General features: G+C 41.4%; 1 protein-coding gene across 5 annotated transcripts in view; it reads left to right on the top strand.

Annotated features, from left to right (window-relative positions):
• The window catches only part of LOC134207769 (E3 ubiquitin-protein ligase Ubr3), a 187,153-nt gene that overhangs the window by 80,660 nt on the left and 88,978 nt on the right, over positions 1-17,515 (top strand). For all 5 annotated transcript variants that reach the window (XM_062683643.1, XM_062683647.1, XM_062683646.1 and 2 more), the window contains 3 exons: positions 8,363-9,105; positions 9,170-9,398; positions 9,457-9,636. In XM_062683643.1, the coding sequence (XP_062539627.1) occupies positions 8,363-9,105; positions 9,170-9,398; positions 9,457-9,636 (1,152 nt within the window). The remainder of the gene's footprint in view (positions 1-8,362; positions 9,106-9,169; positions 9,399-9,456; positions 9,637-17,515) is intronic.

Below are 17,515 nucleotides of genomic sequence, written 5' to 3'. Positions count from 1 at the left end.
ATCAAGTCGTTTTGCTCATTATGCGCCTCTTTTCCAATATCAGCCGAGAAACTGTCATTTTATCATTTTACCCGTATTTCTGCTGGATTCCCGTATAGATAATAAGCAACAATTTTATTTCAAAGAGTCTTATTGTTTAAAATTGACGCAAAATTGTTTAGCGATTAATATCAGAACTCTGTTGGCTGTTTCCTGATGTGTCATTTGCATAAAGAGCCTTTTGATTCCAGCATGTTTACAACAGTTCAACAGTAATGGTAAGAGTTTGGTAACATATAACCGTAAGGTTCTCAAGCAGGCATTGAAAAAAGTCAGAATATGAGGAAAATCGGGTTAATCTAAGCCAACTTGATGCTCTGCCGCGGGGCAAGTTATGAGCTTCCTAAGATCTTTGAAATTGGACGTTCGATGATTCACCGTTTAAGGACAACGCACAAAAGTCGCAGCAAAGCTGAAATAATGAAAATGACAGTTGTGCGTTGCTTCCGTATTAAGTGGTGTGCCCTTGAAAACGCGAGTACTTTTAAATTTGGATTCTATGATGCTTGTCCTTAATTATCTTCAACGCTCACCAATATAGCACTGCACGGAAGAATCTCTTTCTCTTTCGTTCTTCATGAAATTTGACGTTTACTGGCCTTGTTGTTTTCAGATTTCTTTGCAGCAGATACAAAGATACAAAGATGCAAAAGATACAAAGCAGTCCGTGCAGTGCCCAATGGGAGCCTATTGAGTGAAGCGAATCACTTGCTAACACAACAATGAGCGTCGATACGGTGCGCTATTAGAAGAAGACATTCAAGCATTCGAAATATGAAGACCTTTAAGAGTCTAGAACTCTAGCACACTGAATGGGAGGCGTTGATACTTTCTCTCGACTATCTTATCACCTCGAATGAAGAGCGAATAAAGCAGAACGCATGATGTGGTTTGATTGCTTGACGTGATTGTACTAGAGCTAGCGGGATACGCATACAAAAATCGTAGCTTACATTGTTACATGGCTTGGCTTGTTAGACGGTGTTGCTCATTGTTTATCACAGCAACGATCGCTCCTACTCGTTGTTTGGCATCCATCTGAGCGAGGCAGTTCACTCATTGGCTATGGATGCTACGATTACAATAGCTCAATGCTCACTCACACTTCCAATGGCTGCTCTCGAGTGTTCTGTTTGTGAAGTATCAGAAGTGGAGTACCTCCTGTGAAGTTCCCATGAGATCGCTGGTGTAATTCTAGCTGCTTCGATGATGCGTTAGATGTGGTTTTATTATTATTTATTCAGCCTAAGGCTGGAGTGGCCTCAGTCAAGCAGTCTACGGAGGGCCCGTAAATCGTCTTCAACCTGATCGATCCACCTTGTTCGCTGCACACCTCGTCTTCTTGTGCCTGTCGGATCGTTGTAGAGAACCATTTTTACTCCAAATGCGCGTTGAGAGGAGGAGGACTACCGCCACCGGTTTAATGAGGGAGTCTGTTTGGTACGGCGGCGAACTCTATTCGATCGGAGTGTTTTTTGGAGTCCAAAGTACGTACGCTTTTCTGCCACGTTGCGTCTCCGAATTTGTCTGCTGGTATAGTTATCGGAGGACAAGTGAGCCCAAGTATGCGAATTCTTTTGTCGCTATTGTTACAAGCTTGTGGTGAATGGCCGTTGTCTTCTCTGGAGCCTACTTCGTCTTCAACGTGTTAATGACTAGTCCGATCTGCTTTGCTTCCCTCTTCAGTCTGATGTAGGATTCTCTCATCTACATTGGATACGCTTGACCAATGTGCAGAATGCAGATTTCTGTTACCATTTTCTTAAACAATGGAATGTGTTATGCCTTGCGTTCATTTTTTCCATAATGTCAGCGAAAATTGTGCACAGAACTTTACTCTTAATCACACCGACCACAAAAAAGTTCGCCTACAATAGAAACGTTTTTTTATCACCATAAATTTTTGTAAGGACGTGGCCGACGCTATTGTTAATTTCAAATATTATTTATTATTCAATTTGTATTATGAAATTGACGAAATATGAAATTGAAATTAGAGATTGTTTCAATTTTGTGTAAACTACAATCTCCGAGTTATGCATAATATCGCAAAAATGTCAATTATGATGCACGTGCATCTCTTAAACACACTCCACATACTTTGTAGTGCATATTCTAAGTATTTAAATCAAACAAACAAACAAAAAAATTGAAATTTTGCATGAAATTTTTTTCCCGTTTTTGGCAACATCCCCATTTTGGCAACATTAAAATCCGGTCGTGTTTCCAAAATCGGGAAGGGACTGTATTTGCATATGATCCATGGTTCGCCATGCGGCGCAGCTTAGTTTTGCTGGTATGACATGACCGCTGGAAGGCTCTGCCACATCGAATTTCGAAACACTGCTTCTGATCCTGCTTATGAGTTGCTTTGTGATTTTGGCCTTACAATTACCTTTGCATACAATAGAGCTTAGTTGACCAAAAAAAGCTATGACAGTTTTCGAAACATTTTCACGCTTAAAATGTTCGACCGTGTACTTTTCCCATGGTCTTGGTTCACTTGATAAAGTGTACAATGCGCGCCACAATACTTCCTGTTTCGACGGCATGTTGTAAGAATTCATTCACATAAAGTAATATTTCGGTGAAAGCATTATTATTGTGATGGAAAAGTATTGAAGTCATTCCAATGTTTTAGTTGCCACCCGGTATAAGCCTAAATCAGTCATGCATGCTTCAAAATAGGAAGATTTTTTTTTCTGTTTTGGGGTGAAGTCAGAATAGACATGACCATGTGCTACGCTAAGCCAGAATATACGTGACGCGACAGTGCTGTTTGACAGTTCATTGATAATAATTGTTATTCTATTGCGTGAGTCCGTCGCGTCGAATCGCACATCGCGGTTAGGGTGCGGCCAGAGTGATGCGAAATGCAATGCGAAGCGAAGCATCCATACGATTTGACAGCTCCTTATTATTGATTGTTATTCCTTTGTGTGCAATTTTCGCGCGACTTCGCGTAGGCGCGTTTACTACGGCTGGAAGTTTACTCTGGCGGGCACCTTATGGTCATTATACCAAAAGGCACATTGTATTTGAAACTATTTTTTTTTTTTTTGTTGGGATTTTAACCACTGCGACCATTACGTTGATCTATTGTGGTATACCCCTTTTTAGTGTTGCATCTACTCAAAATAGCTAGTTACCATTTAGGGTTACCGCCATTGTCTGTCGATGCGAAGAATCCCAATCTGGTACAACCGTTTCTATAAACTTCACTACCACATTGGGGTTTGCTGTCCAGATATCGATAGGACTTAATATGCCCTTCTCAAAGTACTTCTTTCTTCGCACGAATAGTGCTGAACAATCACACAGCAGATGTTGAGAGGTCTCAATCTCACAATCACAGAAGCGACAGATATCAGTTTGACTTCTGTTTATCTTTTTCAAATGATATCTTGCCGGACAATGACCTGTAAGCAAACCAATAATTATTCTCAGAGAACTTTTTCAGGCTCAACAATTTATTCGACATTTTCTTGTTTGGAGTGATGAACTGTTTAGCCTGTCTTAAGGCTTTCGAAGCAATCCAGCTCGACTGTATAGTATTATCTTCCCAGTTTTTAATCTCCATTTGTATAACACATGTAGAGACTCCGCAGAAAGGTTCGGGTCCTATGAACTGGACATTTGAACCTTGTCTTGCGAGTAAATCCGCTTTTTCATTTCCTTCGATGCCACAATGTCCCGGCACCCAGTACAGATGCACTTGGTTTGAAATAGCTAGTTGTTTCAACAATTTTATGCATTCCCAAACCAATTTAGATTGGCATTTGAATGATTTTAATGCATTTAGAGCGGCCTGGCTATCTGAAAATATACAAATCCGGGCATGTCTGTATTTTCTTTGCAAGCATACGAATGTGCATTCTAAGATTGCATATATTTCTGCAAGGAAAACAGTAGTCCACTTTCCCATTGGTATTGATAAGTTTAGTCCTGGGCCTGTGATTCCTGCTCCAGTACTGTCATTCATTTTTGATCCATCTGTGTAGAACTTAATCGATCCTGGTGGAATATTTGGTTCCCCTAATTCCCATATTTGGCGGTCTGTTTGAACTACTTTGTATGGTATATCTAGGTTCAGCCTCTTTTCTACGATTGGATTAATAGGAAAAGCTCTCAGTATACTAAGATGTCCTAAAAGATTGCCATCTAAAAACTCGTTACATCTTCGTAATCTTAGTGCACATTTTTCAGCTTCCATTCTCACGTATTGATGCAATGGTAGCTTATAAAGAGCTGCTTCTAATGCTCTCGATGGTGTACTATGCATTGCACCTGTTATGGCCGTACAAGCCAAACGATAGTTTCTAATAATTACCACAATGGCCATTGCACATCCAACTCATCAAGACAAATGATTTTAATTATGATCTTGAAATGATGTTTGTAAGAAAACAAGGAAATGAAATCATGTTTATCTATATATTCGGTATTCTGGAGAATGGTACATTCTGAGGAATAGTATAGAACCAATCTAAACAGGAGATTCAACATAATAAATATCAATGGGATAAAATATGTCTATCGTTTATTTTGACGAATTACAACAAAAAATCCTTCTTCCACTCGAAAATTACGCACAATTTGTATAAAAACTGTTCCCAAATTGACATTTGAATACACAACGTAATAGTGAATAAATAGCAGCTACCTTCTCGCCACTGCATTTATCGATCACATTTTCAAAAAAAAATTCAGGCCTCATTTTGTTTATAATGGCGAAAAATATGTCGGTATCTGAATCCGATTCACCATCAGAGAAACTTGGATACAGTACACCATAAAAATAAACCATTTTTGCTTGAAAGACGGCAACAAAATTGATGAATTTAACAAATGAAACAGAAACGTGTCTCATCCGTGTCTTTTGCGTTTTTATTTTCCTTTAGCGTAAACTTAAACACCAGTTTGACAGTTTGTGTTCGAATGTATTGCTGAACCTAGGTTGGATCTCGATAAATCGAACCTCATTCATTTTAAGTCGGATCTGGTGCGGATCGCGATCCAACCATCCAACCTGAACGAATAACCGAACGTTTTGACAGCTGTTGGAGCGGATCCGGGGCAGAACTAGGTTCGACCCAGCAATAACCGAAAACGACATGAGAGGTATGAGATGAGGAGTGACTAGTGAGACGTCTCACTTTGCAGCCGTCATTTCTTATTTCTCACTTCTTTCTGTAAAAAGTGAGAAGAGCAAAGTGAGAAGGAAGACGCCTCTCTTCTTACTCATAATTTCTAACTTCTTGTTTCTCACTTTTCACAGTGAGAAGTGAGATGTGAGACGTCAAATTACACATTCGGCCAAATGTCCTATTCGCCCAAGTGGCATATTCGGCTCTATGACCCTCGGCCTAATGGCCTATTCGGACAAATGGAATATTCGGCCAAACAACTTTCGTCCTACTTTGGCCAAATTCCATTCGTCCGAACGGTATTATGTCAAACGGCCCGGTTTGTTGAAATCGCTCTGAATAGATAACAAACAACGATAAAAGAAAGGCAAAAACTGTTCCGAGTCATAACAAGCCATGATAACAAATTTATCAAACTTGTATACAACTGCGAAAAAATAGAATCGGTTAGGTAGCCCCCACAGAGAAGTGATGGTTTCGCTTTGTTATCACTCATTTTGTATTAAGGACCGCACAGCTTTGTAGAACAAGTTGAGAAATGCATCATCAGAACCAGTGATTTGGAGCTTTTAAAAGAAATTTATCACGAGGTCTTGCGAAAAAAGTATCTCACGGTATGCTACATATTGTATATGTAAGATCGAGAGAGAAGGCAACTCGTTTTGTTTATCTTCATCCTAAAGTCACCGCGAACCAGTCACTGCTATAGATAGTGAAATATATAGATGAGCGAAGAAAAATCTTCTGTCTACAAACGAACTGTCAAACGTGTCTCCAAACGATCATGACGTCACAATTTCAAATATGGAATGTCACCTAGATTTGTTGAGTTTCCACGGTTTCCACACACATGATGAAGAAGATGTGGTCAATAAACGATCAGTCATTCAGCTGGCTTTTCTCTCTCAGTGTAAGATGATAAGTGAGAGACTTTTTCATTCTCTTTTAGATTCAATCCCTGCTTTTCCCCAATGTAAGATTATTGTAAAATCTCGTGTTAATGTTTGTTTTTGTTTTCATAGCAAGTTTGATATGCTTAAATCTACTTTAAAGCAATCCTACAGTAACATAGAACTAAGCATAAAGCTTAAGACTTACACACACATGAAAAGTCTAAAACTCCTACATATTGAAAAGCCTTGTGTACATGAAGGCTAACATGAGTGTTGCGTAAATAGCATTCCTAAACCAGAGCCAGAACTAAATTCATTCACCATTTTCTGATTAGCGAAATGATTAATGATAGAGCTGTCATCGCCCTAACTAGTTTCCAATCAATCAATCAAAAAGCATCTACTGGCTCCTGGCGGACTAATTAAATTATAAAGTCGCTACACCCACAATCGGTTACAACAAATGACACAAGTTTCAACACTTTTCGCTCCAAATACAGGAAGCCTACTCCCTGCGGACTGATAGAACCAACAGTCCGTGAAACCGTGCGTCAAGTTCAACAGCACAAGCCCGTCAACGACTTAACAACCCACTACTGCAGCAGCACTGCACTCACGTTTCATGCTGCTCCAGCTCTAATGCCGCTCTAGTTTGTAAGCTGCTGCTGCTGCTACTACTGCTTCAAGCAGATCCGATGACCTTATCCAAGTCGATTGAAACGGTTGGCGACACGTGCCGCCATGTGTGTAATCCCATTCCCAGCGCCGTCATCATCATCATCATCACCACAAAGCTCTCCGCAACCATCGTATCGTCGCGTTACGCTAATAAGCTTATCGGGTTCGTATCGGTGCCGCTTGGGACGACTTCACAGGCACAGGGCGGCATCTTTTTCTCCACCTAGTTACACCTTTCGCCGACTAACTAGACGAGAATGCAAGCAATTTGATGGTTATCGTGCTTTGCTACTTAAGTAGCTCCCAAATGAGTCATCAAAGGCCGACCGACCGGCGGTGAACCGTGACACAAGTGCAAAATTTTTGAGCTTGCAATATAATTTACAATATTTGGCGCCCCTTCGTTGGATGGAACCGGTCCGTCAATTGGCGTTTGGATTTATGATTTTCTTATCACATCTTTGATTGTTCATTCGCGATTATAGGTAGTTTTATTGTGGATTCGGTTGATAGCATGATGAATTCGAATTGTGATTTATATTCTTCTTGAAATAGTAAACATTGACATATAACTACGTGGGCTAGAAAAGGTGGAAATGAAATAAATCAAGAAGGCTTTCATATGTTGGAGTTTAAGTGGTCTGTATCAATCTGAATAGAGTCTGTTCGTGTGCTCGTTGGAAACGATGTTTAAAAGGAAATGCAATGCCTTTTTCTGGAATTCATTGGCGAGTTATCCAATACGAAGTTTTTGTAGATAAGTTTTTTTAAGTTTTTCAGTTGTATTTCAAACATATTTTCAAAACGAACTCTGAGAATTGCAATAAAAGTTGTCCAAAGTTTTTTTTGACAGTTACATTCTTTCTGAACTTCAAAATGCTTCGAAGAAATTTTTTTTATTTGAGGTTTTATTTGTAAACTTTAGGTAGACATTTGTAACTAAACTTGAATAAGCCGCCTTGGAGTTTTTCCTACAGTTTCTTTTAAGAACTAAGTTAGGAATTTTCTTGGAAGTCTTCCAGAATTCATACATCTATAGAAGAATAGTTTTGTATTTATTCAACCGAATGACTCACATCTTACCACCCATGATGAAAAACTAATTTTACTCACGCCTTTGTCGTCATTGTGTGCTAATAGTAAATAATTGAGATATCGTTCGGCCAACCCAGGTCAGGGTCTGGCTAGAGCTTGTCTATCGCATGCCGTATGTCTGATCACTTGCTGGACCGGTAGCATCATCAACAAACAAGTTTCTCCCCAAACACCTGAGGAGGACATGAACTTCCAGGCCGAGTTCGTTCGGTCGTAGGTGGATCGTAAAACTGTTGAAAGCGCAGGCTGACAGCTCATGTCCAGTCAAATCATCCGCGGCGAATGATGTCACTCGTTCCGCGTCGATGTCATGAGATCAGACACGCTACGGGCGTGAATCGAAAATGGAATTTTAATTGAATTCTAATTGATCGTTAGCATTTTTTGTTGTTGTTATTGCTGTTTGTTAGCGAACGAACAATTGTGTAATTGTGGGCTTGCGTAGAACGGTTAGTTGTAATCCTTGAGAGTCTAATCCCCTTTTTTTCTTGTTTCCTTCTCTATTCGCAGTGCGCAATTACGACAACCATGCCAAGTGCGGTCTGGTCTGGATTCCGCACGTCGTCGCCTATCGGTGTCGAACGTGTGGCATCTCGCCATGCATGTCCATCTGTCGGGATTGCTTCAAGCGGGGCAACCACACGGATCACGATTTCAACATGTTCCTCTCGTTGGCCGGCGGAGCCTGCGACTGCGGTGACACCTCCGTGATGAAGGCGGAAGGGTTCTGCAGCGATCATGGGATCAACAACTGTCAGAACAAATCACCCGTGCCGGACGACCTCATGGTGGTGGCGGAAGCCATGATGCCACGATTGCTACTGCGGCTGCTGCTGCATTTCCGCGACAACAATGCCAAAAACCACAACTCGACGGTTTACAGCCGGACGGCCAAGTACTGTGATGATTACTGTAGTATGCTGATGGAGTTCAACAACATGGGCGAACTGATGCGACGGGTCATGACCAAAGCGCTGATAGACGAACGGACGTACAGGAAGCTGGTGGAACCGCCGTTTCCCCAAAACTCGTACGGAAATTTTCTCGAATACGGACGACGAAAGTACGAGGAAGCGGTTCGGTTATTTCCATCCCCGGAACCACCCGACGAATACAAACATCTGCCGGCACTCGGCCAAACGATTGTTCACAAAACCCTCCTCGAAGAATTTATCTTTTGGACGTTTAAGTACGAGTTCCCGCAGAACATTGTTTGCTTCCTGCTAAATATGCTTCCCGATCAGGACTATAAGGTTTGAGTTGTAATAAACCTAAGCCCGAACAAATTTGAACTAATTTACTGTTTCCTTTCCGCAGGAACACTTGACCCGCACCTTTGTGATGCACTACTGTCGGATACCGAGCGTGCTGGAAATGTCCAACGATCCGGACACACTGAGTAATCGGGTGGTGCACATGAGTGTGCAGCTCTTCTCGAACGAAAGCCTCGCCCTCAAGATGGTCGAAGAACTGAGCTTGCTGCACGTGATGATCATCAGCCTCAAGCAGATGATGTCGAAAATTTTGATTCCGAATACGTTGCATGGTATGTTACCTGGCTTGGAACTTGCTTGGAAAAAATACTAATTTTCGTTGATTTTTAGATCCGGCTCGGAATTTTCACTACGTGATCGACTGTGCCAAGCGGGTGATGAAGGATCACTGCTACTGGCCGCTGGCGTCCGATTTCAACAATGTGCTGTCGCACGAGTCGGTCGCGCTGGTGTTCCTCAAGGATGACAACCTGATCGATATGTGGTTCCAGTTTCTGTCGATGTTGCAAGGTGAGTGCAGTTTTCTTCGTCGACGAACAAGTGTCGAGTGTTCTCCGCTGTTCTCCGCTGTGTTCTCACACCATGTTTCGCTGGCATATAGCAGCACAGATTTTACGTTAGGAAGAAAAAAAAATCGAATTTTAGTGCGTTCACTTCTTCTTCTTCTTATTGGCATCACATCCCCACACTGGGACAGAGCCGCCTCACAGCTTAGTGTTCATTAAGCACTTCCACAGTTATTAACTGCGAGGTTTCTAAGCCAGGTTACCACTTTTGCATTCGTATATCATGAGGCTAGCACGATGATACTTTTATGCCCAGGGAAGTCGAGACAATTTCCAATCCGAAAATTGCCTAGACCGGCACCGGGAATCGAACCCAGCCACCCTCAGCATGGTCTTGCTTTGTAGCCGCGCGTCTTACCGCACGGCTAAGGAGGGCGTTCACTTTTCTGCCTCTTTTTCCAGTTATGTTTTAAACTCGCAAAAGCAGAACTTGTTTTAAAATGGACTTGGACGTTAACCATGGAGCGTTTAGCACTGAATGTAAAGTTTATAAAAGATAGTATGATCGAAAAAAAGCAGCTTACATTTCAATGAATAGCAACCAAGTTCCAGAAGTAATGTAAACAATTTTGATATTCTATATTTCAATATTGCTGGTTTATCTACTAATTACATTGCACTACGTGAGATTGTAGAAAATAAACGTCCATTTTTAGTATTTTTATCAGAAACTCATATTGTTGACATAGAAGCATTTGATCAATATAGCATCCCGGGATATAGTGTAGCTGCTTGTTTATCACATTCGAGACACACTGGCGGTGTTGCTATTTATGTCAAAGAATCGGTTCAATACAAGCTTCAAATGAACGAAGTTTGTGATGGGAATTGGTTTTTGGGCATTACAGTTGTATGTGGCATGACGATGGGCAATTATGGTGTTTTGTATCATTCTCCCAGTTCAAGTGACCAGCGATTTATTGAAATTTTAGAAAACTGGATGGAGATATTTATAGATAATAGTAAATTAAATATACTTGCTGGAGATTTTAATATAAATTGGTGTGACGACCATAATTCGAATCATTTGAAAAGACTTGCTGATTTCTTAAATTTAAAACAAAAAGTGCTTGATTATACACGTATTTCCCGACACAGTAGAACGTTAATTGATCATGTTTATTCCAACTTTGATACAGTTAGTACTAGAACTCATATTGACTTGAAAATAACCGATCATGAAACAATAGTAATCAATGTTGATGATAATAGTAGTAGCGATTGCGATTTAGTAAAATTGAAGTGCTGGAGGAAATACTCAAAACAAGCAATTACAAATCTTGTTGAAAGAAACGTGGATTTTCAAACTAGTTCCGGGACATTAGAACATAAATCAGCTGTTTTAACCGACGTTTTGAAAACCTGTACCAATCAATTAGTAGAACAAAAATGTGTGCATGTAAATAATTCAAACAGCTGGTACAATTTAGATCTTCTGCGTCTCAAACGTAAAAGAGATAAATTGTATAAGAAATTTTGTAGAAGCAATAATCAAAATCATTGGAATAAGTATCAGGTTGCGCGGAACAAATATTCGCAATCTTTAAAGCGTACGCGTTGCGAATATATACAGAGGAGAATTGATCAGCACCAAAACAACAGCAAAGAGTTATGGAAAATTTTGAAATCACTTTTGAAACCTAGTACAAGTAAACCGCGGTCCATAACTTTTGATGGCACATTAGAACAATCAGAACAAAGAGTTGCAGATAAGTTTAATGAATATTTTGTTAACAGCGTTTCATCAATTAATCAATCAATTGAATTGGTTGATGAACCTGACGAAATAAAACAGCCGATTAATGTTAATTGCTTTTTTATGGCTTTCGCCCTATAACGTTGGAAGAACTTAGAATTATTTGCTTTTCTATGGGAAAAACGGCTGGCGTAGATAACGTAAATGCAAAAGTGATACAAGATTGCTTCGATGTCATCGGAAACAACCTGCTGGACCTGATTAATTAATCATTGCAAACGGGGCACGTGCCACGCGTTTGGAAGGAATCATTAGTGATTCCTATTCAAAAGTTGCTGGGACGATTAAAGCCGAAGAGTTTCGTCCCATCAATATGTTGCAAACAGTAGAGAAAATTTTAGAATATGTTGCTAAAGGCCAGCTGATAACTTACTTGAATAATAAAAGCTTGCTGATACCAGAACAATCAGGATAGGCCAGAGAAGGCCATTCTTGTGAAACAGCATTGAATTTGGTATTGGCGAAGTGGAAAGAAACCATGGAGCGTAAAGATACGATTGTTGCTGTGTTTTGGATCTAAAACGCGCTTTCGAAACAATTTCTAGGCCCTTGTTGTTGAGAACAATCAAGCGCTTTGGAATTTCGGGTTCTGCATATAAATGGTTTGAAAGCTATTTGTCTGATAGAACCCAAAGGACTGTTTTTAATGATTTTGTGTCGAGCCCCGTGGAGAACACACTCGGAGTGCCACAGGGGAGTGTATTAGGGCCCATTCTATTTATTATGTACATAAATGATATGCGACGAGTTTTACGATTTTGTGATGTTAACCTTTTTGCTGATGATACCGTAATATTCATTGCAGCTAAGAACCTAGATGAAGCCGTTTCGCGCTTAAATGAAGATTTGCGTTCTTTAAGTAGATGGTTGAAGTACAAACAATTAAAATTGAATATAAGTAAAACTAAATTTATGTTGATTTCGTGAAACCGTATAGATGTAGATGTCTCTGTAAAAATCAATGATGAGACAATTGATCGCGTATGCGAGATTAAATATCTTGGCGTGATTATTGATGACAAGCTCAAATTTGACACACATATTGACAATGTTATCAAGAAAATTGCCAAGAAGTATGGAATTCTCTGCCGATTGAAAACGACTTAACTATTGCTAGCAAAATACAATTGTATAAATCGATCATCTCTCCTCATTTGGACTTTTGCTCTTCTATCTTGTTCCTAGCTAATGAAACGCAAATATCGAGATTACAGCGTTTACAAAATAAAGTAATGCGTTTGATTTTAAGATGTAATAGATTCACTTCTTCTACGTTTTTATTAAGTGCCCTGCAGTGGCTGTCCGTGAAGCAGAGAATAGTATATTTGGCAATGGTGTTCATTTTTAAAGTAGTTAACGGTTTGCTGCCTCGATATTTGTGTGATCGAATTGAAAGAGGAAGTGATATTCATAGCTATAACACTAGAAACGCGGGAGAATTAAAAACACCCTATTTTTGAACGGAGCTTTGCAAAACTTTTTCAAAGGAATAAATGTTTTCAATTCGATGCCTACACATATAAAACGTGCAACAACACTTACGCAATTTAAGAGACAATGTATTTCACACGTCAAAGCTGCTTTTTGAACAGCTACCTGATCATTTTTTTTAGTTTATATACACGTATATTTTGACGAAGTTTTTACGACGGATGATTTAGTATGACCAAATGTTTATTTTCTATTTATTGGGGCACATATAAACTATAACTTTCGCCTCGATGATGATGATGGATTTTATTTTTTGACGTAATGTTAGTTTGAACCTTTTTTTGTGTAGTCTACAAAAGTTTGAGTCTCGCGCGCGGAATACAGGTATAAATGATTTCAAATTTATAATCAATATTGCTTGTTTCGAGCCGATTGAATGATTCATTGGATAAGTAGTAAGCATTCTGGTAGATTGTTTTGTATTCGCGTCTATTGCCGAAACTTCTGATATCGACGGAGCGGTAACACAAGATTTGGCTTCTGTGTTGTCGTACATTAAATTTAACTCTGAAAGATACTTACGAGTTATTATCTACTGCTTGTATTATGACTTTATGAAGCGCGTGTCATGGTGAAACTTTTGAAATCTGTGCGAGAGGTATCACAAGTTTTACATTCTTGTTAAACTGTAAGTATCTCTACTGATGTTTACGAAAGTTCGAAGTTGAAATCAACGGCTCATTTTTTTCAATTATGTTTTTGCTGTATAGTAATGGACATTTTTTAGGAATTTATATCTGTAAAATAATCGGATCGTTTTTTTTGTAAATCTGATTAAATTGATCTTAATTAAATATCTTAACGATAACTCGTCCAGCTCAAACCTTTGTAGTGGAATGTGGCGGGACCATCATCATCATCATCATCATCAGAACTTGCTTTCTTGATCCGTGCGCCTATGTCCATCTTGGCACCGCCGTCTGACGCAATTTGGCCAACCATCAAATTTTGCACCTTCCAGCCTTCATCGAATTGTTCCAACGACAAAAAGCAATATTTGGCACTTCCTTATGATTCCATTAGACTGCAAATATAATCAGTTTGGAGTAAAAATAATTAAGCTATTGAAAACAGTTAATAAACTATTGATTCCTTCCCATTGAAATCTTCGAAAAAAGTCGTGGACGGGAAAGATTTAAAGCCGAACTGTCAGGTCAAGAATAATGCGGTTGTTTTCCAGGTGTTGTTCGATACGTTTTAGAAGCGCTGTTTCGAGCAGTTTGCTGAATGTGGGCAACAGACTTACTGGCCTATAGTTGGACGCGTTCGTGGAATCCTTGTTTGATTTATGAATGGCAACTACAACACAACTACAACAGCCACAGCATGTTCCCAATTGTTCGAAAAGTACCCAAGTTTGATGCAAGCGGAGAAGGTTTTTGCGAGCTAAATGTGCGCCTCTTGGGGCAGCTTTTTGAGCACACAGTTTCGGATGTTATCTTGACCTGGAGACTTTTTGGACTTAAGCCAGGACTTAAGCAACTTCCTTCGGACGAATTAGCCAAGGATGGGCGTCGGTCAGCTGTGGCTGGTCGATGAATGCGATGGACTCGTTCATCGCGGTAACGGCTACTGATTCACCTGCTATTTTATAGGATCGTGCCTCTGCGAATCTCGTGGTTTGTAGCTGCGCTTCCTCAGTCGAATATAGGTGATAATATGGCGGTACCCCGTTTGGCATAATGCACATTTGACATTAGGGGCGGTTGGCATAATTTGTACGCGGTGTCAAATTAAGGGCCGTTTAGCATACTTTTTTTTAACTATCGTTTATTTGGAAGGCTCATTACGGAGCCGGAATCATGTTTTTGAATACAGTTTTTCATTATTCTTATGCACTAATGTTAGTTTTGGGGAACCGAAAGACTCGCGGTTTGGTCGAGGTTAGGGAATACAATTATACAATAAGAGGTGGGGCACCACTCGTCGCAAGCACGCTTTGTTGTCAAAGGCAACGTTCTTGCACAAAGTGGTACCCTACAAAAAATATGACAACAACTTTTCGTTTCTGTACGTTAGCAAGGGAAAAGCATCATGCGACCCTCTGATAACGAATAAGTTTTCATTGAAAAAGTCAGGTTATGCATCATTTCAGCTATATTTAGGCCACAGTATTCCAGAATATTGAACAAGATAGAATTAATTTCAGGGACGGCAAATGCTGGGTAAAGCATACCATCAGGTACGCGTAACTGAAGGAATAAAATAGACCCCATCTCGCGGTCCTTAGCCTCTTACCCAGCAACTCTTATCCCTACCTCCCCGGGATGCTGGCCGGGATAAGATCAACCTTAGGGAAGATCGGGTAACCAACCCCGGTGGGAACTATGGTCGTAGGCTGACAGGGAAAAGGGGGGTTTGCTCCTCTCCGGAAGTGCAAATCTTACTGAGCGGTTGTTCTCCAGATTAGTAGAGTCTCACAACAGCGTCTGTTCTCCTTGTTAGGGGCGGCTGATCATCGTCCGAGTGCCAGCGAGGGACTCTAAGTGAAACGATGCACCATGGTCCACCGGGAATAAGGAGGAATGGTCCTACGGAAATTTAGGAGGTTTGGTGTCAGGCCCTGCAAGCCAGCCTTGAAAAATACATATGCAACGAACAATCAATAAGAGAGAACGGACCGGAACCATCGGCGAAGCACTGCGACGAAAATGGACTAGCGATTGGAAACTCGGTTCATGGAACTGCAAATCTCAACTTCATCGGGAGCACACGCATACTAACCGATGTGTTCAAGGACCGTGGATTCGTAGCGCTGCAGGCTGTTTGTTGGAAGAGATCAATGGTGCAAACGTATAGAGGTAATCATACCGTCTACCAAAGCAACACACACGAGCTGGGAACAGCTTTCATAGTGATGGGCGATATGCAAAGGCGCATGATCGGGTGGTGGCCGATCAACGAGAGAATGTGCAGGTTGAGGATCAAAGGCCGGTTCTTCAACTTCAGCATAATCAACGTCCATAGCCCACAATCCGGAAGCACTGATGATGATAAGGACGCATTCTACGCGCAGCTGGAACGTGAGTACAACAGCTGACCAAGCCACGACGTCAAAATCATCATAGGAGATTTGGTTGGCCAAGCGGAGGAGTTTAGACCGACTATTGGAAAGTTCAGCGCTCACCGATTAACGAACGAAAACGGTCTACGACTAATTGATTTCGCCGCCTCCAAGAATATGGCCATTCGCAGCACCTACTTCCAACACAGCCTCCCGTATCGGTACACCTGGAGATCACCACTGCAGACAGAATCACAAATCGACCACGTCCTGATTGATGGACGGCACTTCTCTGACATTATCGACATCAGGACATATAGTGGCGCTAACATCGACTCTGACCACTATCTGGTGATTCATCATCACCCAAAACTATGCGTCATCAACAATGTTCGGTACCGACGACCGCCGCGGTACGACCTAGAGCGACTGAAGCAACCTGATGTCGCCACTGCATACGCGCAGTATCTCGAGGCAGCGTTGCCGGAAGAGGGTGAGCTTGATGGACCCCATCTTGAGCACTGCTGGAATACAGTCAAAGCAGCCATTAACGACGCAGCGGAGAACAACGTTGGGTATATGGGACGACGTCGACGGAACGATTGGTTCGACGAAGAGTGCAGACAGATTCTGGAGGAGAAGGAAGCAGCGCTGGCGGTCGCGCTGCAGCAAGGTATTCGGCAGAACGTGGAACGTTATAGACGGAAGCGGAGACAGCAGACCCGCCTTTTTTCAGGAGAAGAAACGCCGCCTGGAAGAAGCGGAGTGCGATGAGATGGAACAGCTGTGCCGTTCTCAATAAACACGCATGTCTACCAGAAGCTCAACGCATCCCGCAAAGGCTTCGTGCCGCGAGCCGAAATGTGCCGGGATAAAGATGGGAGCATCTTGAAGGACGAACGTGTGGTGATCGAAAGGTGGAAACAGCACTACGAGGAACATTTGAATGGCGCTGAGAGTACAGGAAGTGAAAGTCAAGGCAGCGGAGGAGATGACTACGTCAGTTCAGCGGACGATGGAAGCCAACCAGCCCCCACCTTGAGGGAAGTTAAGGATGCCATCCAACAGGTAAAGACCAATAAATCAGCTGGTAAGGATGGTATCGGAGCTGAGCTCATTAAGATGGGCTCGAAAAAGCTAGCCACTTGCCTGCACAAATTGATAGTCAGAATCTGGGAAACTGAACAGCTACCGGAGGAGTGGAAGGAAGGGGTTATATGCCCCATCTACAAGAAAGGCGACAAGCTGGAGTGTGAGCGATCACCATCCTTAATGCCGCCTACAAAGTGATATCCCAGATCAACTTTTGTCGTCTGTCACCATTAGTGAATGAGTTCGTGGGAAGCTAATACACCGGCTTCGTTGACGGCCGCTCAACAACGGAGCACATCTTTACTGTACGGCAAATCCTTCAAAAATGCCGTGAATACCAGGTCCCAACGCACCAACTGTTCGTTGATTTCAAGGCGGCATACGACAGTATAGACCGCGTTGAGCTATGGACAATTATGGACGAGAATAGCCTCCCTGGGAAGTTTACCAGACTGATCAAATGATGGACTTTCGTACCTG

The sequence above is a fragment of the Armigeres subalbatus genome, chromosome 1 (assembly GCF_024139115.2).
Source record: "Armigeres subalbatus isolate Guangzhou_Male chromosome 1, GZ_Asu_2, whole genome shotgun sequence".
In the NCBI taxonomy this organism is placed as follows: domain Eukaryota; kingdom Metazoa; phylum Arthropoda; class Insecta; order Diptera; family Culicidae; genus Armigeres; species Armigeres subalbatus.
The sequence above is the reverse complement of the archived record's forward strand: the minus strand, read 5'-3'. Positions and strand labels throughout refer to the sequence as shown.